The sequence below is a fragment of the Thalassophryne amazonica genome, chromosome 7 (assembly GCF_902500255.1).
Source record: "Thalassophryne amazonica chromosome 7, fThaAma1.1, whole genome shotgun sequence".
In the NCBI taxonomy this organism is placed as follows: domain Eukaryota; kingdom Metazoa; phylum Chordata; class Actinopteri; order Batrachoidiformes; family Batrachoididae; genus Thalassophryne; species Thalassophryne amazonica.
The window spans coordinates 36,326,007-36,353,313 of NC_047109.1; the positions used below are offsets into that span (position 1 = coordinate 36,326,007).

The window sequence follows — 27,307 nt, forward strand, 5'->3', positions numbered from 1 at the left end:
ACCACCACCCCCCACCCCCCCCCACCCCCCCGCTTCACTTTTAATTTCTTGCAGCCATAACGGAATAAATTAGAATTAATTTGTGCTGCCGTGACAAAAATGAGGCACTTTTTGTGATAATATCATGAACCAATAGATTAATGTATATTTCGTACTACTGAATCACAACATGCCATGAGACTGGGTTGGTATGGGTATAATACATCATGGAAATGCCTCAATGCTGCAAACTCCACCATTTGGGCAAAGCCAAGGAGAAGCCCATGTGGTCCTGCATAGCATATGTTCAGAAAAAATAAGAAATACTCATTATTTTTTGGAGCTGTCGACTTTTGGCAAGCCCAGCTACACACCACTTTGAGTGCAATGCTTGGGTCAGTCAGTGGGTTCACTGCTGCACAGGGAAGAGATGACGGACACTTTGCCCTCAACTCCTTTAATTTTTTGAGAGATTCTGTCAGTTTTTGGATCCTGAAGAGTGCTGAGAATGAAGCAAGGAGAGCACAAGGCTGTTTTTAACAGGTTGAGTTTGTGACTTCACGTTGTGCACATGCAGCTGCTTTACCCTGCAGTCAGACTTTGATTTTACCACAACTGGATTGAGGCTAACAGTGCTATCACTTTAAAAAGTCACCATGACATTTAATTCCACTTCTGTAAATTTTGCTATCAATTTGCAATCCACATACATGCCAAACTGTCTGTGTGTGTATGTGTACAGGGTGGGGGGATCTTTACAGTTCATGGATTAACTATGATCCGTTACAACACTACTACATACGTTTGTTATATACAGCCGAGGATTTGTCCAAAGCCACTCGTGTTATGTTAAAGAGTGCCTTTGCTTATTCAGTTAATGAGCTTCTATTTTTGCAGTTTAATTGTTAATTCCTGTTTTTTTTTAATAAGTAGATTTTGCAGTTTGAGTGATTTTTTTAAGCCTCTCTTTGTTGACAAATAAGTTTCTATACTGTGGACTGAATAACATCTTGACTGTACATTGAGGTCTTGGACCATCAGACTGTCATACCTGATGTAATGTGTATTTGTCCAAATGCATGCTCCTATCTGACCACGCCAAATACTGCAAGCCATGCTGGGATATTGAACTTTGACTGATGTTTTGGCCATGCCAGAAAAGAACTGAATGAAAATGAACCTAGATACCATGTTGCTTCACCCTCAGATGTTTCAGATAGTGCTTGTGTATCCCTGTGGGTGTTATATAAGCTGCATAGTGAGCGGGTTTATTTATGCACTTTGTGTTTTTGATGCACAAACCTGCAAGCATGTCCTGTTTCTGTTACATTCCTGTAAAGAGTGGCTGGCCTGAGATGCAAAAACCACTGGTTTGAAACACGAGTGTGTCACTCTGATGGGACAATCTCTCCTTTTACAGTGAAAGTTCCTCTCAGTTTCATGTATGAGTGGCTGCATAGATGATGCGGTTTTAATGAAGCTGCAAATATTATGACTGGGGATTTGGAGGAATATACCTGCCATCCGGAGAGGCAGGGTTGGCACAGGAGATGTCCACAGGGTTGGATACGAGTGTCCTTATCCCTCTCTGCACAGATCTTGCACAGCTGGAAAGTACTGCCGATATCACAGTAGAGCTCATACTGCTCCTGTTGGATGGAGGTGAGACAGGAAGACATAGAAATAAAGACACAAAACAGTGGAACAAACATGAGGATGTGACATAGTTTGTCTCAGTATGACTTTAGAATTCTGCCTGCAGCCTGCTGCAAAATTGAAGAAGGTGTGTGTTACCTCTGTGACTTTGACTTTACCCCTCTGGGAAGGTTCACACAGGCTCGTCAGGTCAGGGTTCACATCGCGGCCATCTGGGTACAAGTAGCTGCAGGCATAACACACGGTCGGCATGAGTAAACGCACTCAAAGGCTAAATACAAGACAGGCCTGTGTTTGTGTGTGTTTGTCCGAACCAGCCTTCCTTGAATCCCTGAATGAGTGCCAGGTAGAGAGGTGTATTCTGTGGAATAGTCTGCACAACAGCACCGTCCGTGGTCACATGGCCAATGGCCCACTGGCCCATCCTCGTGCAGCTCAGACGGTATATATAGCTGAGAAGGAGAGAGATGATCTGTGGGCTTCACATTTATAAGACACAACATCAAGACTGACATAAACAGAACCTTTGTCGCCAACCGAACGACTCCCTCTAAAAACCGGTCCGCCCTGCCTTCACTGCGCATGCGTCTGAGACTGACTCTGGGTTTGATTCTCTATACCCAAAGTGATCAAAGGGAATAATGTGATTATTAAGCATCAGATGACAAAGTAAAACCTCTTAAATCATTGTAAAGACAGTTTTAAGTAGAAACAAGGCAATAAACTGCGAATCGCTACTGACGCTTTGAAATGATATAGGCAGAGCAGCACGAATGACTCAGACGTGCTGCTGTGGCACTCTGATCAGTCCCCTGTCTTTTATGATGAAATAATGTTGAATTTATGTGCAAATGATTGTTGTACAAAAGCTTCAGATATCTGTCGCTGAGATAGATGATGACTGGAGTGTAGTTTGAAGCAGAAACGAGGTGATAATCAGTGAATTGCTGCTGACACCGCAAAATGATGCATGTGCAGTGAAGGCAGGGTGGACCGATTTTTTTCGGGGGGTGACACCTTGAGCACTGATGTTCAATAGTTCAGTCATGAGTGAATTCAAAATTACTTTGTCCCTTTTATTATTTTAGCTTTGTCTTTTAATTGGCTCTACTTGCGTTATAAATTCTAAACATCCAAGTTGAAACTACAGTACAGCAGTAAACATTATAAAGTACAGTTCTTTAAACTGCCCTCTCTCTTCTTTTAACTAATAGAATTTAAGGATGCTGCATTTAATTTGACACACTTCTTTAAAACAAACAAAATGATTTAAAGCTTTTTAGCTCTAATGTTTGATGGAAAATAAGGCTGTGATAAAAGGCACAATCAGAGATCAGTGTCCTCATCAAAAATCTGAGGTTTTGGCAAAGGTTTCTGTAGGTGCGCTATAAAATGCAGGAAGCCAATTGATAGAAAAGTGAGTGTTAATGTGATAACTTATGAAATAAAAGTTATGATTAAAAGAGCAAATAATGACAATAAACTGATTAAATGTAGGTTAACTTTGAAGCATCAGATCCATTCAGTGTATATCAGGTTTTAAAGTTACTGCAGGAAATAATGTTATCGTCACATGCATAATGGGAATTAGGAGCATAGTCAAAGTTATATTTTAAGCATTTAGTGTGGTTGCTTCGCAAAGTTGAAGGCCATTTGTGCAGCATTCTTTAGCATCTGGGGTTACATCAGGAATGACAATCAACATGTGGATCTATCTCAGATCTGCTGTGTTGACCCAGAGGGAAACCCCTGCCTCCCACCCAGGATAAACCAGAAAAAATATTTAGATAATTATTGTGGGTGAAGTTACTTGTAACTTCACCCACATCATGTGCTTGCTTGTCAGTTCGTTTTCACTTCCATAATCAATGTCTGTTGGCCACAAAGACTGCCACTACTTGCATCAAAAGAGAATAAATAATATTGTTGTCTTATTGGCTGTTCGGGGTAGCCACAATGGATACAGTTAGATCCGCATTGGCATGTGGCTCAAGTTTTACACCGGATGCCATTACTGATGCAACTCCATGTTTTATCTGGAGAAAAACACAGCCCCTGCTGTTACCAGGCAAGGGAACATTGATTTTAGTATCCTGACAATATATTAATGGTAAAAAATGATTAATTAAAGATCTGGAAGATCTCAGACTGGAACACTGTCTAAAACCAAAAAAGTGCCAAATACCAAAGTGTACAAATTACTCTATATTATAAGAATAAGAAATTCTTGAAGGACAATTTTCACTCTGTATCCAAAGCAGACACACAGCTATAAGGGTTCACATCTTCTCCACTAACAAAGCCTATTAATGCTTCTGTAACCGAAATGATGACAAAAATGACATATGATACACTACTCCTGTGATTCTTCAGGATCCCTTCTCTCTCACACACACTTCTCACAGCAGTTGTACCATTGATAGAAGCATTTCGGAAAGTCGTCTGTCAGAACAGTGTCCAGCTAGGCCGTCACATTCTGCATGAAGTCTTGTTATGACTCAAATCAAGTCCCTTTTAGTGTCATTTTTAACTGCCAAAAATCAGAGACAGCCATATTAGGAGAGTAAGAAGTCTGACCAATTACAGGAGTGATGTGTTTGGCCAGGAAAGCCTGAATGAGCTTTCTACATGCCCAAATTCTCTGTCAAAAGTCTCTGCCTCAAGTCATTCCCTCATGTTAAAATCTGAAGGAGGTGCAGTAGATGGGTTCACTCTTTGGTTTGGTGCTCTTGAATAAAATAACAACTCCCATGCTTCATTTGTTTCCGTGGGATAAAATAAGGTTTCGTACTTTTTGCACGCACCTCTTACAAATAGTTTGTGGTTTGTCAAAACAAGCAACTGTGACCTTCAGTGGTCACCAAGTCCCTGTGATTAGCAACAACCCTTCTAAAGCAACTTGACAGGCCTGTCCGGTGAGAAGTCATTCAGTGTAAAATCAGCAAAGAGTCTGCCAACATCTCTTAGAATTTTATAGCTCTTTGTGGAATAAGGATTCATGAGTAGTGCCCAGAACTGTCAAATAAATAAAAGTACTTAATTCTTTCACCAAAATATCAAATCTGGGCTTGCATCTTAAATGTACCTTCTGGCAAATTGTAGCTGAACTTTCAGGTCTTCTGTTTAAGAAAAACCTCCTCTATACCACTTCATCATGAAGCTCTACAACTGGGGATATAAAATATCCTCATAGAAAATGAACAATAATGATAATAATATTAAAGCAAACAGAGCTCTGGTATCAGTGTAGTATCGGTATTGACAGATATTCAAAGTCAGGTATCAGGATTAGATTGGAAGTGAATAATGTGGATTGGTGCATCCCTACTTTGAACTTCTCATAATGATTATTCTACCACAGAAATCAGCAACTTTGGTCCTGGAGATCACATGCCCTACAATTTTTCCATGTACCTGCTCCAACCATAGCTGATTAATGAATATGGTAAATTAATATGGTATTTCCTTGCCCTTGATAGGTTGAGCACACCTGACATAGTTAATTAACAATAGATGCAGCAGGGAGAGTTGGAAAAGATGAAGGGAATGTGATGATAGAATGTCTGTTGATTTGGCTCTGGTGTATATCAAACACAACTCTGTCCAGAGTGATTCATAAGTTTGAGGAGACTATGAAACAGATATTAGTTTTCTGTGTGGCTAATTAGTAGCATCGACTTTCTGTTCCCGTTCTTACCTTCCAGGTCTGTGCAGGTAGTGTTTCAGACGACCTTCAACCTGGTCATAGGTAAGGAAGGCCATGTACCCTGGATGGGTCACCGCTAACTGGTTCCAGTTCCGAATAAGTGACATCCAAGGCTAAAAAACAAAAAGAAGTAAGTTCTATATAAGTCCTGGGGCCCCGATTCCATAGTGTAAAACAGATGAGAGTCTATGACAAGGCTGGTACCCATTTACACCTGGGTGAACTGTCCACTGTGAACTAGTTCCAGTTCAGAATAAGTGATCTTCGAGGCTAAAAAAGAAGAATTAAGTTCTATATATGTCCCAAGGCCTGGATTCCATAGGGAAAAGCAGGTGAGAGTCTACGACAAGGCTGCTACCCCTTTACAGCTGGGTTAACTGGGACACAGACAGGTAGCATAAGTAGGAACTGAACCCAAACCTACATATTGGTAACTGTGCTACCTGCTCTGCAGGTGAAAAGAGGAGAGAAGAAAATCAGAACATTTTAATGAGATGTTTCTTTGTAAAAATTATACTAAACTAAGCCATAATCACCTGAAACAGTCTAATGAAGATATCAAACTCAAAGATGGAGATATGGTCATTGCAGGTGAGATCTATTGTTGACTTCAGAGCCATTGATTCCATCCCTTCTTCAAATGCATGGACGCTTTTTAGCTGCTGTTTGAAAGTAGTCCACTGCACAATGCACCTGTCAGAAGAACATAAATAATCCCACATTATAAACTGTTTCAGTATCAGACAATCCACAAAGTCCTCAATATGTCTCCATACTCACTTGTTGCCAAATGAATGTCTCCAAAACTCCTCAGCCTCTGACTTGGTCACCCTGTAAGTGTCACCATGAAATCTTCCCTCGGGAAACAGAGCTTTCAGCTCCCACAGCATGTGGCTGAATAGTAAGGACAGTTTAGTCAAGTTCCTCCTGGGAATGAAAGACAAATAAGACATTTAAGTCTGTGATAGCACACAGTCTAACAACACTATTCAAGTCTGCCAAATCTTAATGTTTTATCAGATCTCTTCAACCTCACAACCGACCTACCTACTTCAGTGGTAGTGATCTCTGAAAGTGATACTGTTTTGATTACTGCACAGGAAGCACATGTTTACCTCAAACCAAAAATAGCACAAGTGGATAGAGCTAGGTTAAAGTTATTTTTGAACAATGGGCTAAGGTTACAGTTACCTTCGATGCTTTGTCACCACTTCACATAAGCAGATCACACAGAAAGGATCAGTCTGTCCTATGTAAGACTGTTCAGGCTTTCATAGTAAATGAGAGCTCAGATATGAGCTTCTGTGACATACCGTATGTCTAAAATGAAGCAAATTAGGTCATAAATTTGCCCATACTAGGGGAGTTTCTACATGCACACACATTATTGTGGGCATTTGAGGGCATTTGACTTGAATATCCAAAATGATTAAATGTGAAAGTCCAGCAAAAGCAGATTTTGCACAACAAAGCTGGGTTAAAAAAAACACACACGATAGAAATAAAATCAGTGACTCAGATGTGGAAATCTATGGCAGATATGATGATGTACCACTTTCCTTTGTTTGCAGTAGTGCTGATACTTTCCACAGATTGTTGCACTCACATGCACATGCATTTGTAGTCCAGTGAGCAAACAGGATGCTGTTTTTTTGCTTGGTTGTGTGCAAAAACCACAAATGGTTCCATTGGGCAGTGTGTCACTGCAGGCTAGCCGTTTACACAACACTGATGTTTTTCATGTCAGTCTTTTTAAAAAATATACTTTGGCTTTTCTGAAAAGAACAATGTCAATTTTCCCACTAATACATTTTTCACTATATTATTCAGCTCTGCACTAATTATTTTAAAGGTATAGTGCCCCTGGGATTTTTTTTAAAGAGTTACGTTATGAAAAGAATTTTCTTTGGCACAACTATAATTTTATTCTGTAGCATTTAGATAAGGAATTCATAACACAATACTGACAATATGATCAAAATTCAAGTAGTCTGGGAAGAATTTAGAATTTCAACCTCGGAGGGGGAGAAATAAAGGAGAAAAGAAGTGCTCACACTCCATCGTCCCCTCACTCATGAACGAGACCCCGAGGTGCATGAACTCCTTCACTTGTGGCAAGACCATATTCTCAACCCGGAACAGGCAATCCAACGGTTTTCTGTAGAGAACCATGGCCTCAGATTTAGAGGTGCTGATCTTCATCCCAGCTGCTTCACACTCAGCTGCGAACCAATCCAGTGAGTGCTGGAGGTCATGGACCAATGAAACCAACAGGATCACATACAGGATTGGTGACAAGGCGCAGCCCTGGCGGAGGCCAACCCCCACCTTAAACAAGTCTGACTTACTGCTAAGAACCTGAACACAGCTCTTGCTTTCTGAGTACAGAGACTGGATGGCCCCCTCACTTTCTACTCCCACAGCACTTCCCACAGCATCTCCCAGGATACCCAATGGTACGACTTCTCCAAGTCCACAAAACACATGTAGACTGGATGAGCATACTTCCAGGCGCTCTCCAGGATCCTTGTGAGAGTGAAGAGCTGGTCAGTTGTTGCATGACCAAGACAAAACCTGCATTGTTCTTCTTCAATCAGAGGTTCAACTATTGGCCGAAACCTCATTTCCAGCACTTGGGAGTAGACTTTACCAGAGAGGCTGAGTAGTCTGATGCCCATGTAATTGACACACACTGTCTGGTCCCCGTTTTTAAATATGGGGACCAGCACCCCAGTTTGCCACTCCTTTGGCACTGTCCCAGACCTCAACGCAATGTTGAAGAGAAGTCTCATCCATGACTGTCCCTCCACACCCAGAGCCTTCAGCATTTCTGGACGGATCTCATCAACCCCCAGGGCTTTGCCACTGCAGAGTTGTGTGACTACCTCAGTGACTTCCACCAGGGAAATTGATGATGATCTCCCATCAGTTTACAGCTGTGCCCCTAGTAATAGAGGGAGTTCTGGTGTGATGCGGGAGTTCCTCAAAGTGTTCCTTCCAGTGCTAGATTACATCCTCAGTTTTCGTCAACAGAGTCCCATCCTTACTGTGGACAGCTTGGATGGTTCCCTGTTTTTCCCTCCTGAGGTGCCTCACTGTCTGCCAGAAGGTGCTGACCGAAAGTCCTTCTCCATGATTACGCCAAACTCTTCCCAAACCCGCTGCTTTGCCTCCCCACAACAGAGGCTACCACCCTTTGGGCCTGTCGGTACCTTACAACTGCCACCGGGGTCCTCCAAGAAAACATATCGCAGAAGGACTCCTTCTTCAGTTGGATGGTGTCCCTGACCACCGGTGTCCACCATGGTGTTCAAGGGTTGGTGCCCCGTGAGACACCTAAGACCTTCAGGCCACAGCTCACCGCTGCAGCTTCAGCAATGGAAGCTTTGAACATTGCCCATTCTGGTTCAATCACAGTCAGTCAGAGCTGCGTGTCGTCAGAGCGAGCTGCAAAAAGTTTGTACCTGAGTTTTCAGAGGTGGTGTTTGTAGTTGCCATCTGCCACGCCGGTGTTTGCCAACCCGGACAGTGGGAATACCACCTCAACCGGCAACTTAGCCCCGCGACTGGACAGCAACAACGTCCGAGGCCCAACGTGGTGAATTCACTGAGGCCGCGCGCTGCGTCATTAGAGCCGCGCGTCACGAGTGCCGCTTCCCCGAGGCCTCGTGCAGCCACCGCGGATCCATCAGCGCGGAAACACCGAGGCCGCGCGGCACCAGCGCAGTGCAGATCCATCCCGGTGACAAACAACGCAGGCTGTTAACATCGGCGATCGACAAGCTGCTCAATAAGCCGACCATGGGGCCTAAGAAGGTTCTGACAGCGGAGGAAGGTGACGATATTAAAAAATCTCTGGACTTTTTATCAGAGGAGATTTCTGTTGTGAAGCAGCAACAGAAATCAATCATGGATCTGGTGGAGGAGGTGAAGGCATTACGGCTCCAGAATGCCGAGAAAGACCGGCATCTGGTGCAGCTGGAAAATAGAGTGGCTGAATTGGAGCAGTACACCAGAATTAACGACGTCATCATCACAGGTCTTCATATCAAACCACGGTCCTACGCACGGGCGGTAACAGATGAGAGCGGAGGGGAGCCCAGTGAACAGGAGGTCAGCTCTGTGGAAAAACAGGTTGCTGATTTCCTCCTATCTAAAGGTATAGAAATGGATTTAAATAACATTGAAGCGTGCCACCCTCTGCCCCGGAGAAATGACGGTGATAAACGAACCGTCATCATGAGATTCATCAACAGAAAACACAAAACAGCACTGTTAAAAGAAGGAAGAAAACTGAAAGGGACAAATGTATTCATCAATGAACATCTCACCAAACGGAATGCCGACATCGCCAGGAAAGCACGCTTCTTGAAGAAACAGGGAAAAATCCAGCACACATGGACTTCAAACTGTAAAATATTCATCAAACTGAACGGATCACCAGAACAAGCAAAAGTCATGGCAATAAGGAACATCGAGGAGCTGGACAAATATGAACAATAGTGTTTCTTAAAGCGAGGATCTGGACAAATATGACCAATAAGGTATGAGGACACAAACACATCACAACACCATGACACAGACCAGAGGAACCTATTCATCTACTACCTACTCATCTACATCTGGAGACAAGAAGGATATAACTCAAAGGATTGCTGATCATGGAAAAGTAGAACTGAGAACATTTAAATACACAGACCACAATATACTGGACTTGGAGCACGATATAGACCCGGACAATAATTTCTTCTCAAATATCAATGACAGTTGTTGCTATTATACAGATGAACAGTTTAATCGGATCATTAAAACGGATAACAAATTATCAATAATCCATTTCAACAGCAGAAGTCTATATGCAAACTTTAACAACATTAAAGAATATTTAAGTCAGTTTAAAAAAATATTTAACATAATTGCTATATCAGAAACATGGATCAATGAAGATAAAGGAATGGATTTTGAACTGGATGGATATGAATTTAATTGTGTAAACAGAAAAAATAAGAGTGGAGGAGGAGTGGCTGTGTATGTGGATAAGAACATGGATTATAAAATAGTAGACAATATGACAACTGTGATTGATAACTTATTAGAATGTATAACTATTGAAATATGTGAAGAAAAAAGCAAAAATGTATTAGTCAGCTGTATATATAGAGCACCAGGATCTAGTATTGAAACATTCACTGACTGTATGGAAAAAATGTTCTCAAAAACTAATCAAAAAACTGTGTTCATTTGTGGTGACTTAAATATTGATCTGCTCAATCCAAATAAGCATAAAATAACAGATGAATTTATCAGTATAATGTACAGTATGAGTTTATATCCAAAAATCACCAGGCCAAGCGGAATTACATCCCATAGTGCCACCTTAATTGATAATATATTCAGCAATGATATTGAGAATAACACTGTGAGTGGATTATTAATCAATGACATTAGTGATCATCTACCAGTTTTCACCGTTTATAATAGAAACCATCGGCGGAATCAGCCAGAGGAGAAAAGAAAATAAAATACAGGCGAGTGCGGACAGAGGAAAACATGAACACACTAAAGAAGGATTTACAGGAGCAAAACTGGGAAAAGGTATACAGTGAAAGTGATGTTGATAGTGCATATGAAACTTTTTTACAAATATTTACATCATTATATGATAAAAATTGTCCAATTAAACAAGACTACAGAAAACAAAAAATCCAAGCTCGACCATGGATGACGAAAGGGTTACGAAATGCATGTAATAAGAAAAATACACTGTATAGAGAATTCATAAAACTAAAGACTAAAGAGGCAGAAAATAGATATAAGAAATACAAAAATAGATTAACTAATATTATACGGGTATGTAGGAAGGAATATTATAGTAACATATTATATAATAACAAAAACAATATTAAAGGAATATGGGATATATTAAATAGCATTATCAAAAATGGTAATAAAAAACAGAGTTACCCTCAGTATTTCATTGATAATAATGTCAAGAAGGAAAATAAGGATGAGGTAGTCAACGGTTTTAATAATTTTTTTGTAAATATTGGACCAAGCTTGGCAGAAAAAATTCCCGATTCCCAACCTGAGGATTGGGATAATAATCTCATAGAAAGAAATCCCTGTTCAATGTTCCTCACAGCAGTGGATGGAAATGAAATTATAGACATTGTGAATAATTGTAAATATAAAACATCTACCGATTTAAATGAAATTGATATGGTGGTGGTAAAACAGGTCATTGAATGGATTGTAGAACCATTAACATACATCTGTAACTTATCATTTCAAACCGGTAAATTTCCCAATCAAATGAAAATAGCTAAGGTTGTGCCGCTGTATAAGACTGGGGATAGACACCACTTCACAAATTATAGACCTGTTTCTTTGCTTCCACAATTTTCCAAATTATTAGAAAAGTTATTCAATAATAGATTAGACAAATTCATAAATAAACATAAATTACTTACTGATAGTCAATATGGATTCAGAGCACATAGTTCAACATCACTTGCATTAATAGAATCAGTTGAGATTACAAACGCCATAAACCACAAATTACATTCAGTTGGAATATTTATAAACCTTAAAAAGGCTTTTGATACAATCAATCATGACATATTAATCAATAAACGTGAACAGTATGGGATTAGGGGTTGGTGTTGCACTGGGTGAGAAGCTACTTAAGTAACAGAAAACAGTTTGTGAAGTTGGGGGAATATACATCATCATGCTTGGACAGTGCTTGTGGCGTCCCACAGGGGTCAGTATTGGGTCCAAAACTGTTTCTAATTTATATAAATGATATTGTCAATGTTTCCAAAATATTAAAATTAGTATTATTTGCAGATGACACAAGCATTTTTTGTTCAGGGTGGGATTTGCAGGAGTTACTGAGGAGGATCAGTATAGAAATGGGAAAATTGAAAATATGGTTTGACAGAAACAAATTATCATTAAACTTAAGTAAAACAAAATACATGTTATTTGGCTATTGTAATACAGACATACAGGTTCAGTTACAAGTCGAGGGGGTAGATATTGAAAGGGTACATGAAAATAAGTTTCTGGGGGTGATAATAGATGATAAGATAAACTGGAAGACTCATATAAAACATATACAAAGTAAACTGTCAAGAAGCATTTCAGTCCTAAACAAAGCGAAACATATTCTGGACCACAACTCACTCCGCATTCTTTACTGCTCACTGGTTTTACCATATTTACAGTACTGTGCAGAGGTATGGGGTAATACTTATAAAGGTACAACACAATCACTATCAGTAATGCAGAAAAGAGCTATAAGAATTATTCATAATACTGGCTATAGAGATCATACAAATCCACTATTTTTACAATCCAAATTCTTAAAATTCACAGACTTGGTTCATTTTCAAACAGTACAAATTGTGTATAAAGCAATAAACAATTTACTTCCAGCAAATATTAAAAATATGTTTTTTAACAGATCAGGGGATTACAGTCTGAGGGGGAAATTTAATTTAAAGCATCAGTGGGCACGAACAACATTAAAAGGTTTCTGTATTTCTGTCTGTGGGGTGAGGATGTGGAACAGATTGGGAGTGGGGCTCAAACAATGTCCAAGCATGAACCAGTTCAAACAGCGGTACAAAAATATGTTTTTTTCTGGGTATAGGGAGGAGGAAGGGTAATGAGGGTTAGGGTGTTTTTGTTTTTTGCTTCGGCTTGTAAATATATAGTATTTTGTATGTAAGTAGGTATGTGTAGGTGTATATTTATGTTTGTGTATGTATATGTGTATATATGTATATGTGTATATATGTGTATGTATGTTGATGTGTGTATGTATATATGTATGTGTATGTGTATATATATGTATATATATATATATTGATATCGGTTTAGGTGTGTAGGAATCTATGTGTATATGTGGCAAAGGGTATTACTGGTTGTGGGGAAGAAGGGGTAGGGATAAATAAGCTGATGCTTCACCCTACCCCTTTTCGGACATGTTGGGTACACAGTAGGAACTTTTTTGTTGTTGTCTTTACTGATCTATCTTGTAATTGTTGTTGTATCAAATGTTCGAAATAAACAGTTTTCATTCATTCATTCAATACCCCAAACCTCCACAGGGATGCTAGAAAATCTCAGTCAGAGGTGTGAGTTGAAGATCTGTCAGACAGTGGGCTCCTCCAGATGTTCCCCATTCACCAACACTATCTGTTTGGGCTTACCAGGTGTGTCCAAAGTCCTCCCCCACCTTCTGATCCAACTCACCACCAAATGGTGATCAGTTGACAGCTCTTCACTGAGTGTCCAGAACATGCAGCCGTAGATGAGATGATACGATCACAAAATCGATCATCGACCTTTGGCCTAGGGTGCTCTGGTACCATGTACACTTATGAGGATTCTTATGTTCGAACATGGTGTTTGTTATGGACAGTCTGTGACTAGCACAGAAGTTCAATAACAAACAACCATTCGGGTTTAGATCAGGGAGGCTGTTCCTCCCAATCACACCTCTCCAGGTATCTCTGTCTGTCATTGCCCACATGTGTGTTGAAGTCCCACAGCACAACAATGGAGTCCCCCACCAGAGCCCCATACAGGACTCCATTTAGGGACTCCAAGAAGGCTGAATACTCAAAGTGCTGTTCCCCCACTTCCACCTGAAGAAGCAGGGAGGCGACTCTCTCATCTAAAGGGGTAAACACCAACATAGCAGAACTCACATTTCCTTTTCCTCGTTTTGTCATGGTGTCATTGTGAACCATTCTTAGTCTGGCCCCTCACCTGAGACCAATTTGCCATGACAGACTCTACTAGGAGGATTTAACTTTAACTAGTAATGACTACATGACTTTCTTTGCTAATAAAATTTTAACTATTAGAGAAAAAATTACTCATAACCATCCCAAAGACATATCGTTATCTTTGGCTGCTTTCAGTAATGCTGGTATTTGGTTAGACTCTTTCTCTCCGATTGTTCTGTCTGAGTTATTTTCATTAGTTACTTCCTCCAAACCATCAACATGTCTACTAGACCCCATTCCTACCAGGCTGCTCAAGGAAGCCCTACCATTAATTAATGCTTCGATCTTAAATATGATCAATCTATCTTTATTAGTTGGCTATGTACCACAGGCTTTTAAGGTGGCAGTAATTAAACCATTACTTAAAAAGCCATCACTTGACCCAGCTATCTTAGCTAATTATAGGCCAATCTCCAGCCTTCCTTTTCTCTCAAAAATTCTTGAAAGGGTAGTTGTAAAACAGCTAACTGATCATCTGCAGAGGAATGGTCTATTTGAAGAGTTTCAGTCAGGTTTTAGAATTCATCATAGTACAGAAACAGCATTAGTGAAGGTTTCAAATGATCTTCTTATGGCCTCAGACAGTGGACTCATCTCTGTGCTTGTCCTGTTAGACCTCAGTGCTGCTTTTGATACTGTTGACCATAAAATTTTATTACAGAGATTAGAGCATGCCATAGGTATTAAAGGCACTGTGCTGCAGTGGTTTGAATCATATTTATCTAATAGATTACAATTTGTTCATGTAAATGGGGAGTCTTATTCACAGACTAAGGTTAATTATGGAGTTCCACAAGGTTCTGTGCTAGGACCAATTTTATTCACTTTATACATGCTTCCCTTAGGCAGTATTATTAGAAAGCATTGCTTAAATTTTCATTGTTACGCAGATGATACCCAGCTTTATCTATCCATGAAGCTGGAGGACACACACCAATTAGTTAAACTGCAGGAATGTCTTTCAGACATAAATACATGGATCAAATCAAATCAATTTTATTTATATAGCGCCAAATCACAACAAACAGTTGCCCCAAGGCGCTTTATATTGTAAGGCAAGGCCATACAATAATTACGGAAAAAACCCCAACGGTCAAAACGACCCCCTGTGAGCAAGCACTTGGCGACAGTGGGAAGGAAAAACTCCCTTTTAACAGGAAGAAACCTCCAGCAGAACCAGGCTCAGGGAGGGGCAGTCTTCTGCTGGGACTGGTTGGGGCTGAGGGAGAGAACCAGGAAAAAGACATGCTGTGGAGGGGAGCAGAGATCAATCACTAATGATTAAATGCAGAGTGGTGCATACAGAGCAAAAAGAGAAAGAAACACTCAGTGCATCATGGGAACCCCCCAGCAGTCTAAGTCTATAGCAGTATAACTAAAGGATGGTTCAGGGTCACCTGATCCAGCCCTAACTATAAGCTTTAGCAAAAAGGAAATTTTTAAGGAGAGGAGCCTGAAAGCTGAAGGCTCTGCCTCCCATTCTACTCTTACAAACCCTAGGAACTACAAGTAAGCCTGCAGTCTGAGAGCGAAGCGCTCTATTGGGGTGATATGGTACTATGAGGTCCCTAAGATAAGATGGGACCTGATTATTCAAAACCTTAGAAGTAAGAATAAGAATTTGAAATTCTATTCTAGAATTAACAGGAAGCCAATGAAGAGAGGCCAATATGGGTGAGATATGCTCTCTCCTTCTAGTCCCTGTCAGTACTCTAGCTGCAGCATTTTGAATTAACTGAAGGCTTTTCAGGGAACTTTTAGGACAACCTGATAATAATGAATTACAATAGTCCAGCCTAGAGGAAATAAATGCATGAATTAGTTTTTCAGCATCACTCTGAGACAAGACCTTTCTAATTTTAGAGATATTGCGCAAATGCAAAAAAGCAGTCCTACATATTTCTTTAATATGTGCATTGAATGACATATCCTGATCAAAAATGACTCCAAGATTTCTCACAGTATTACTAGAGGTCAGGGTAATGCCATCCAGAGTAAGGATCTGGTTAGACACCATGTTTCTAAGATTTGTGGGGCCAAGTACAATAACTTCAGTTTTATCTGAGTTTAAAAGCAGGAAATTAGAGGTGATCCATGTGCGGATGGGAGTGACATGTTTAACCGTATGTTCTCCCTGAATTGCTGGCTGTCTGAGTGGTGTCCAAAAAATGAGGTGGGCTTCATAGATAATTGGCAAAGCTTCTGGGGAAAACCTGGTCTTGTTAGGAGAGACGGCATCCATCCCACTTTGGATGGAGCAGCTCTCATTTCTAGAAATCTGGCCAATTTTCTTAAATCCTCCAAACCGTGACTATCCAGGGTTGGGACCAGGAAGCAGAGTTGTAGTCTTACACACCTCTCTGCAGCTTCTCTCCCCCTGCCATCCCCTCATTACCCCATCTCCGTAGAGACGGTGCCTGCTCCCAGACCACCAAAAACCAGTAAAAATCTATTTAAGCATAAAAATTCAAAAAGAAAAAATAAGGGCTGTTAGGTGGCTGGATCAGGTGACCCTGAACCATCCTTTAGTTATACTGCTATAGACTTAGACTGCTGGGGGGTTCCCATGATGCACTGAGTGTTTCTTTCTCTTTTTGCTCTGTATGCACCACTCTGCATTTAATCATTAGTGATTGATCTCTGCTCCCCTCCACAGCATGTCTTTTTCCTGGTTCTCTCCCTCAGCCCCAACCAGTCCCAGCAGAAGACTGCCCCTCCCTGAGCCTGGTTCTGCTGGAGGTTTCTTCCTGTTAAAAGGGAGTTTTTCCTTCCCACTGTCGCCAAGTGCTTGCTCACAGGGGGTCGTTTTGACCGTTGGGGTTTTTTCCGTAATTATTGTATGGCCTTGCCTTACAATATAAAGCGCCTTGGGGCAACTGTTTGTTGTGATTTGGCGCTATATAAATAAAATTGATTTGATTTGATCCATGTATTTATGTTTGAAAGACATTCCTGCAGTTTAGCTAATTGGTGTGTGTCCTCTGGCTTCATGGATAGATAAAGCTGGGTATCATATGCGTAACAATGAAAATTTAAGCAATGCTGTCTAATAATACTGCCTAAGGGAAACATGTATAAAGTGAATAAAATTGGTCCTAGCACAGAACCTTGTGGAACTCCATAATTAACCTTAGTCTGTGAAGAAGATTCCCCATTTACATGAACATATTGTAATCTATTAGATAAATATGATTCAAACCACCGCAGCGCAGTGCCTTTAATACCTATGGCATGCTCTAATCTCTGTAATAAAATTTTATGGTCAACAGTATCAAAAGCAGCACTGAGGTCTAACAGAACAAGCACAGAGATGAGTCCACTGTCTGAGGCCATAAGAAGATCATTTGTAACCTTCACTAATGCTGTTTCTGTACTATGATGAATTCTAAAACCTGACTGGAACTCTTCAAATAGACCATTCCTCTGCAGATGATCAGTTAGCTGTTTTACAACTACCCTTTCAAGAATTTTTGAGAGAAAAGGAAGGTTGGAGATTGGCCTATAATTAGCTAAGATAGCTGGGCCAAGTGATGACTTTTTAAGTAATGGTTTAATTACTGCCACCTTAAAAGCCTGTGGTACATAGCCAACTAATAAAGATAGATTGATCATATTTAAGATCGAAGCATTAATTAATGGTAGGGCTTCCTTGAGCAGCCTGGTAGGAATGGGGTCTAATAGACATGTTGATGGTTTGGAGGAAGTAACTAATGAAAATAACTCAGACAGAACAATCGGAGAGAAAGAGTCTAACCAAATACCGGCATCACTGAAAGCAGCCAAAGATAACGATATGTCTTTGGGATGGTTATGAGTAATTTTTTCTCTAATAGCTAAAATTTTATTAGCAAAGAAAGTCATGAAGTCATTACTAGTTAAAGTTAAAGGAATACTCGGCTCAATAGAGCTCTGACCCTTTGTCAGCCTGGCTACAGTGCTGAAAAGAAACCTGGGGTTATTCTTTTTTTCTTCAATTAGTGATGAGTAGTAAGATGTCCTAGCTTTACGGAGGGCTTTTTTTATAGAGCAACAGACTCTTTTTCAAGGCTAAGTGAAGATCTTCTAAATTAGTGAGACGCCATTTCCTCTCCAACTTACTACGGGTTATCTGCTTTAACCTGCGAGTTTGTGAGTTATACCACAGAGTCAGGCACTTCTGATTTAAGGTTCTCTTTTTCAGAGGAGCTACAGCATCCAAAGTTGTCTTCAATGAGGATGTAAAACTATTGACGAGATAATCTATCTCACTCACAGAGTTTAGGTAGCTACTCTGCACTGTGTTGGTATATGGCATTAGAGAACATAAAGAAGGAATCAAATCCTTAAACCTAGTTACAGCGCTTTCTGAAAGACTTCTAGTGTAATGAAACTTATTCCCCACTGCTGGGTAGTCCATCAGAGTAAATGTAAATGTTATTAAGAAATGATCAGACAGAAGGGATTTTTCAGGGAATACTGTTAAGTCTTCAGTTTCCATACCATAAGTCAGAACAAGATCTAAGATATGATTAAAGTGGTGGGTGAACTCATTTACATTTTGAGCAAAGCCAATTGAGTCTAATAATAGATTAAATGCAGTGTTGAGGCTGTCATTCTCAGCATCTGTGTGAATGTTAAAATCGGCCACTATAATTATCTTATCTGAGCTAAGCACTAAGTCAGACAAAAGGTCTGAAAATTCACAGAGAAACTCACAGTAACGACCAGGTGGACGATAGATAATAACAAATAAAACTGGTTTTTGGGACTTCCAATTTGGATGGACAAGACTAAGAGTCAAGCTTTCAAATGAATTAAAGCTCTGTCTGGGTTTTTGATTAATTAATAAACTGGAATGGAAGATTGCTGCTAATCCTCCGCCTCGGCCCGTGCTACGAGCATTCTGGTAGTTAGTGTGACTCGGGGGTGTTGACTCATTTAAACTAACATATTCATCCTGCTGTAACCAGGTTTCTGTAAGGCAGAATAAATCAATATGTTGATAAATTATTATATCATTTACTAACAGGGACTTAGAAGAGAGAGACCTAATGTTTAATAGACCACATTTAACTGTTTTAGTCTGTGGTGCAGTTGAAGGTGCTATATTATTTTTTCTTTTTGAATTTTTATGCTTAAATAGATTTTTACTGGTTTTTGGTGGTCTGGGAGCAGGCACCGTCTCTACGGAGATGGGGTAATGAGGGGATGGCAGGGGGAGAGAAGCTGCAGAGAGGTGTGTAAGACTACAACTCTGCTTCCTGGTCCCAACCCTGGATAGTCACGGTTTGGAGGATTTAAGAAAATTGGCCAGATTTCTAGAAATGAGAGCTGCTCCATCCAAAGTGGGATGGATGCCGTCTCTCCTAACAAGACCAGGTTTTCCCCAGAAGCTTTGCCAATTATCTATGAAGCCCACCTCATTTTTTGGACACCACTCAGACAGACAGCAATTCAGGGAGAACATGCGGCTAAACATGTCACTCCCATCCGCACATGGATGACCTCTAATTTCCTGCTTTTAAATTCAGATAAAAGTGAAGTTATTGTACTTGGCCCCACACATCTTAGATACATGGTGTCTAACCAGATCCTTACTCTGGATGGCATTACCCTGACCTCTAGTAATACTGTGAGAAATCTTGGAGTCATTTTTGATCAGGATATGTCCTTCAATGCCCATATTAAGCAAATATGTAGGACTGCTTTTTGCATTTGCACAATATCTCTAAAATTAGAAAGGTCTTGTCTCAGAGTGATGCTGAAAAACTAATTCATGCATTTATTTCCTCTAGGCTGGACTATTGTAATTCATTATTATCAGGTTGTCCTAAAAGTTCCCTGAAAAGCCTTCAGTTAATTCAAAATGCTGCAGCTAGAGTGCTAACAGGGACTAGAAGGAGAAAGCATATTTCACCCATATTGGCCTCTCTTCATTGGCTTCCTGTAATTCTAGAATAGAATTTAAAATTCTTCTTCTTACTTATAAGGTTTTGAATAATCAGGTCCCATCTTATCTTAGGGACCTCATAGTACCATATCACCCCAATAGAGCGCTTTGCTCTCAGACTGCAGGCTTACTTGTAGTTCCTAGGGTTTTTAAGAGTAGAATGGGAGGCAGAGCCTTCAGCTTTCAGGCTCCTCTCCTGTGGAACCAGCTCCCAATTCAGATCAGGGAGACAGACACCCTCTCTACTTTTAAGATTAGGCTTAAAACTTTCCTTTTTGCTAAAGCTTATAGTTAGGGCTGGATCAGGTGACCCTGAACCATCCCTTTGTTATGCTGCTATAGACTTAGACTGCTGGGGGGTTCCCATGATGCACTGAGTGTTTCTTTCTCTTTTTGCTCTGTATGCACCACTCTGCATGTAATCATTAGTGATTGATCTCTGCTCCCCTCCACAGCATGTCTTTTTCCTGATTCTCTCCCCTCAGCCCCAACCAGTCCCAGCAGAAGACTGCCCCTCCCTGAGCCTGGTTCTGCTGGAGGTTTCTTCCTGTTAAAAAGGAGTTTTTCCTTCCCACTGTCGCCAAGTGCTTGCTTACATGGGGTCGCTTTGATCGTTGGGGTTTTTCTGTAATTATTGTATGGCTTTTGCCTTACAATATAAAGCGCCTTGGGGCAACTGTTTGTTGTGATTTGGTGCTATATAAATAAAATTGATTTGATTTGATTTGATTTAGGAGCACAAAGGCTCCAGACAGCACATCTCTCAGTTTCATAAGGGCACACAAAGTTCTCCAGCACGATAAGGTGATGGTTCCCGGACAGGCCTGAAAAAACAAATTTGTTTTTATTTGCTCTTGAGTGATAATTTTGTGCACTTTGTTTATTTATGAAAAAATCCAGACATGACAATGCATGGAGAAAATTGTTTTATTACTTTTCTACTGTTTCTGAACAAAAACACTTATTATGATAGTAAGGTATTTTCTATTTCCTAATCTTTGCCCAAATTCTGTCCTGGGTTGTTAGCTTATTAACAATTCAAAGGAAAAATCGCAAAACACTTAAAGGGCATAAAAAAATCAATCAGATTTAGCAATTTGATGATGCATCCAGCTTAATAATTTTAAAAAGTATCAGTATCGGCCTGTATTTACCTGTATTGGATCAATGTGAAATTTTGCAGTATCGCACACCACTAGTTCCTAACCAGTGTCCCAACCAAGTACAAATCAGGATCTACTCACCTTATAAAATATGACAGGATCAGGTGTGCACAGAGCAATGTGTCTGCAGAAATGTATTTTAAACTGTGGAATCAATTAAATTTTTACTCTGATAGTTTTGTGTATTTTAGGTAAATAGGTGTTCTGTCCATTTTGGTCCTGACCTTAAATTCTTTGCTTTGTCACTTCTTTACTCAGTTACATCTCACTACAGGCAACAGCTCTTACCAGTGTTACAGCTTCTTTTTCACATTCACACCGTTACACACAGACACCTCACAGAGTACAACCACACTCTGTTCTGTTTGCCTCTGAACGACTCCACTTTAGCCGTTGGTTGTGGAAACATGGGTAGGGCAAAAACTGCTCTGTAACCTTCCCCACCCAAATTTAACCACTCTTCGAAACTGTAGTAGACCACTATGTGTTTCTGTTTTGGAAGAAATATAATAATGTTGCAAAGCTCGTGTGTTGTTTGACCTTGGTGAGTTCAGATCTTTTTCAAACTAGAAGAAAGTGTCATCTTACTGTGTATTTGTTATTTTTATGTCCGTTTGTCAGCAAAAATACTAAAAACAATTAAACTATTTAAATTATTTTTGTGATGGGTGCTGGTTAAAGAGGAAAATATCCATTGAGTGTTTGTATCCTTTGCAAAGCATACACTCTGAAGAAAGAATTTCCAGTAAAATTTGATTTTCAGTAATTTTGCATTCTAAAATCCAAGATATGGTCCACTAATGTGCCCTATTCAAGTCCTGAGGTCCAATGGCACCACTTCTTATCCCCAGATGCCACAGCATGAAGCAGATGAGAATCTATAATTTCCCTTTGACGGTACAATAGCCAATCACAAATTACTTCTGAAGCCCAGACTGGTACTACTTCACAGCTTGGTGCACTGGAATAATGTAGGTACTACAAACAGCACTGCATACATTTCCCGCTAACGTGGTCAGCAGCAACAATCCTTTTACATTTACTGGCAATTGCTTGTTGATGTATCAATAAAATGATTTAAGAATATACACATCTTCGTAATAAAGAAATTGTGCGACTTAAGAGAAATTGGGTTAGTAACGTGTATCATTCTAAATTTAATGCTAAGGCTAGAGGTACGGCTGTACTTATACGTAAAAACATTTTGTTTGAACAACACTGTGATTGCAGATAAGGATGGCCGGTTCATAATTGTTTCAGGTAACTTGCAGGGTTCTCTTGTGACATTGGCCAGTGTGTATGGGCCAAATTGGGATGATGAATTGTTTATATCCAAATTTTTTACTTCCTTACCCAATTTGGAAAAATATTATCTTATCATAGGGGGCTATTTTAATCTGTTTCAGGACGCTTTGTTGGATAGGTCCTCTCCTAAGGCATTTCCCCTGAGCAAATCTGCTAAAATTCTAGATTTTTGTAAAACTCACTTAGGAATTGTGGACCCATGGCGACATGGGAATCCTAACACTAAAGCATTCTCCTTCTTCTCCCATCCACATCATTCTTTTACACTGATTGATTTTTTTCTTACTGATATTAGGTTACTCTCTAAAATCAAAGCATGTGATTATCATGCTATAGCAATATCGGATCATGCTCCAGTTTTTTTTTTTTTTATGTGGCTTTGGATACCCAATGCAATTTTCTTAAACAATGGAGATTTAACTCTAGCCTGCTGATAAAGGATGATTATGTTAAATTCTTGAGATCCCAAATATTGCTGTTTTTTGAGCTGAATGATTCCCCAGAAGTGTCTAGAGCAACTTTATGGGAGACTTCTAAGGCATACGAGAGGGCAGCTTATAAGTTTTGTTTCAAATTCAAGGAAAAAGAACACTCTTCCACCACAGACTTGTTGGAGAAAATTAAAGATATTGACTCTAGATATGCTTCTGATCCATAATTCTAATCTATACACAGAGCATGTAAAACTTCAGGCTAGCTTAAATTTGTCCACTACTGCAGCGGCTAAAATTCAGCTAATAAAAACAAAACAGAACTTTTTCAAATCTGGAGATAAAGCTGGCAAACTTCTTGCGTATCAGGCTCGGGCAGACTTCTTCTTTGTCTTTCGGCTGTTCCCGTTAGGGGTCGCCACAGCAGATCAATCGGTTCCATCTCACCCTGTCCTCTGTATCTTCCTCTGTCACACCAACCACCTGCATGTCCTCTCTCAGCACATCCATAAACCTCCTCTTTGGCCTCCCTCTTCGCCTCCTGCCTGCTCACAGATCTTCACCTGTTTTCTAAGCCTAGCTTCTACTACTCTTTCCCATAACTTCATGCTGTGGCTGATCAACTTTATGCCTCTGTAGTTACTGCAGCTCTGCACATCATCCTTGTTCTTGAAAATAGGAACCAGCACAACCAGGTGTTATGTTTGGAGAAAACCAGGCACCATCCCTACAGTGAAGCATGGTGGTGGCAGCATCATGCTGGAGGGAATGTTTTTTAGTGTCAGGAACTGGGAGAATAGTCAGGACTGAGGGAAAGATGAATGCAGCAATTCACAGAGACATCCTGGATGAAACCTGCTCCAGAGCGCTCTTGAAATCAGACTGGGGTGACAGTTCATCTTTCAGCAGAACAATGACCCTAAGCACACAGCCAACATATCAAAGCAGTGAAGAATCAGCTCAGTTATTCCTTGAATTTGTTGACATTCTAATAAGCCGTCTATGTGCGGTCCGCATAACGTGCAGTGGTGGGCACAGATAACCAAAAAATTAACTTCGATAACAGATAATCAGATAACTGAAAAGTTACCTTGATAAAAATAAAATGATAAACCACCCAAAAATGTATCAGAAGTTACAGATAACTGATAAATTCCAGTATTGTCTCTGGTACATTTGCAACTACTAACAAAATGAATTTGAGTTTTAACACCACAATCGCTTCTGGTAGCATCAAAAGCAACAACAAACCCAAACAAAGAGCCAGCATTTCTGTCTGCTGTCTGCTGGAAGCTCTTGTTTATTACATGATTTGCAGCACAGAAGCAAGCTAAACACAGCTGCAAAGCCCAGCTCTTTACCCAATCACAACACTCCAGTCAGGCGGAGGTCTTGGAAAATAAAGCAATACTGACTTATGGTTTGGTGTATAAATAAAATGAATACTGATAGAATAACTCCATTAATGTCAATTCTCTCATTTGTACAAAGTTAAAATATAACATATATCTTTTAATGTTGAATAATGCACTAATTCTGAAGTTTTGTAACACAAACAGACAGATCGCAAAGGATTCTGGGTAAAATGTGCCTCTGCTAAACACTGATTGGTTCAGTCATTCATTATGTAAACCAACACATTAATGTGCCGTGTGCCGTGTCTTGGTGTTTACAGATAAATGTGCTTTTATAAAATATTCCATTTTTTTATTTGTAAAAACAGGCATTTTTTATGGAGCCCTGGAAGTGTCATCGCAAAATGTTTTGCATGTGGAGAGAATGTGCGCTTATTTTATTATATTGTGCGCACGTTTTATTATATTGTGCGCACGTTTTATGATATTGTGCACACATTTTAAGCATCGTTTGAGTAAAACAAGAGCACGATCTACTTAAACGTGGCCACAATTTGTAAAACGTGCACTCAATATTGTCTTGACACATAAATGTTGGCTGTTAGCCAACAAACCAGGAGACAGTGTAATACATTTCCTCATTAGAAATGGATGTGGTCAGAGTGTATCATCATGGTTTGGGCGCACAAGGATTGACATTTCAAATCCCGCAAAATCTCAGAGAGGTCACCGCGCTGCGAGATCTCAGTAACATTGAGAACTGCATTGAGACGCTCTGATCGGGCTGCACTTTAACCGCTGCACACGCACAACACCATTAACATCGCAACATAAAACTATTTTTATAATGTGCCTAAAACTCTCATGAATATATTCTCTGGGTTTATAGATGTTGTTATTGTGTTTATTTTATGTAAACATGCGAGAATCACAGGCTGTCTCTCCGTTATTTTCAGTGGGAGCTGCTGTGAGCTACACTCGCTTCCTGATCATATCGTTCTAGGGAAAGTGAAGTTTGCTCTTTAACGTCTTGATTATTGTCCTTTATAACACTGTTTGTCCTCTTTGTTCCAGGCTAATATATATATGTCTGAAATTCGGTTTGCGTTTATTAAATTCCACGCAGATTAAACGTAGCAGACACAGATTATTTGTTCTAATTATTTTAGCAAGTTTTCAGGGTATCATGCATGCAGTCTCTTATTAACGTGATGAAAAGCATAAAAAAATACATTTTTTATTAGTTTTTTTAGTTCTCCTTTGCCTGCAGAGGATAGAGTGTTTTCTTTTTGAAGCAGCCCTCCTCTGTTTTGCAGAGGGTAGAACTACACATCAGCTACGAAACATTTAACAGGTAGGTGCGCAACTGATTTTAAATTTTATAAATGTTTGTAGCTGTTCAGCTTTATTTACCACGTTATCGGGCTAAAAATTATCGGACAAAAATTTATCGCAAGATAATTAGTCCGATAATGTTTTTTAAAGTTATCTAAAAAGATAATTCGTTAATGAAAACATTATATTCGATAACTATCAGTTAGCGGATTATCGGAACTGTGCCCACCACTGATAACGTGCAAGTGGTACGATGGCCGCCAGTTTGCGTCAGCGGTTTATATGGCATGTGGACCAAAAAGCTATCCAGTGTTATATTCAGATCAGTGTTCCATCTGCACTTGGCACACGTTAGTTGTCACTTAGAGTTATCACTTCCCTGATTATTCATAACCTAATTTCTTAAAATGCTCTAAACTGACGAGTTATATAAAAATTCACCGCAAATCATGACTACAGAACCTAACTATAGAGATTAGATGAAAACCTTTTTTTTTTGTACCAGGCTGTAAAGTCGACACCTCATGACAAAAACTGTGATCCACTTTCTTGTCCACACAGATAATGTGCAACCATACCTGTAGCTGGATGTCTCCTCAAAGATCTTCTCTTGTCCTTCTTTAAACAGCAGCAGTGCTCTGTTCACTTTGTCCAGCAGGTTTCTGATATGGACCCTCAGATAATAGGTCTCATCTCCTCGGGGCATCTGACTGTTTGATGCCTTGGATCCTTGGTACGGCTCCCATATCTCTATAAGCAGCATCACAGTCTCAGAAATCAGATCTGGAAGGCAGGGTGGGTTATTCCTCAGGCCCAGCAGAGGGTTCATGCAAAGTTCATAGAGTTTCTCCAGTCTTCGGAGAGCCTTGTCTGCCAGCCGCCGATCTCCACTGGTGGGAGGCTGAGAAGTGGACTTTGGACCTACTGCCGCCATTGTGTTCTCTTCGCCTCTGCCACGAGGTCTGGTTGTGTGTTGTCGATGATAATGACGTGATCCAAAAAATTAAAAAATTTAAATATCAGTTAAAGTTCAGTGTGTAACTGGTCAACATTTCATTGAGCAGAAACTGAAGTAGCTACTGAATAAAGTTCCAAGTTCCATTTGAGTTTTCATCCTTACATAATCTGTCCTTTTTGTGAGATCCCAGCTTGATCTGTGAAGCATACATCCTAGTCTCCTCACAGATCATCCAGATTTGGTTCATAGAATAATCCAGCAGGCAGCATCACATTATCTAAGAATGTGTGATCCTGGAAGCTGACCACCTCTTCCCAAAGCAGCCACCGGTGATCTAACTCAGTCAGACCTTCATAACAATTCAAAAACACAAAAGTCCTTCACGCTTCAAGAACAGCAACAACTGAACATGAGAGGCAGGAGAGGTGAGAAGAAGAGCAACTGTGTCTGCAAACCACCACACCTCAGACTGTCACGCTCCCTGCAAGGCTCTCATAAGCAGAGAGTTTAACACAGTTCACTGACAGCCACGCTCACGTCAGCAGCATAGCAGTGTCACACTCCTTTCTCTTGTCAAGTTCAGCAGAGCTGACACACACATATACTCACAGAACAGAAGAAAGCCTCACCACCTGAAATGCCACGGTCTCTCCGCTGTGCGCACTTTGATTTCCTGGTTGCAGCAAGAC

At 40.1% G+C, this 27,307-nt stretch overlaps 1 protein-coding gene across 1 annotated transcript; it reads right to left on the reverse strand.

Moving 5' to 3' along the window:
- Nucleotides 1–375: 375 nt before the first annotated feature.
- Nucleotides 376–27,307, reverse strand: LOC117513421 (E3 ubiquitin-protein ligase CBL-like). Its single transcript, XM_034173606.1, has 8 exons — nt 26,239–27,307; nt 6,122–6,268; nt 5,878–6,034; nt 5,333–5,454; nt 1,950–2,087; nt 1,774–1,861; nt 1,497–1,628; nt 376–471 (listed from the first exon to the last, which is right to left on the reverse strand). Exons 1-8 carry the CDS (start codon nt 26,592–26,594, stop codon nt 376–378), a joined length of 1,236 nt encoding a protein of 411 aa, XP_034029497.1. The 5' UTR covers nt 26,595–27,307.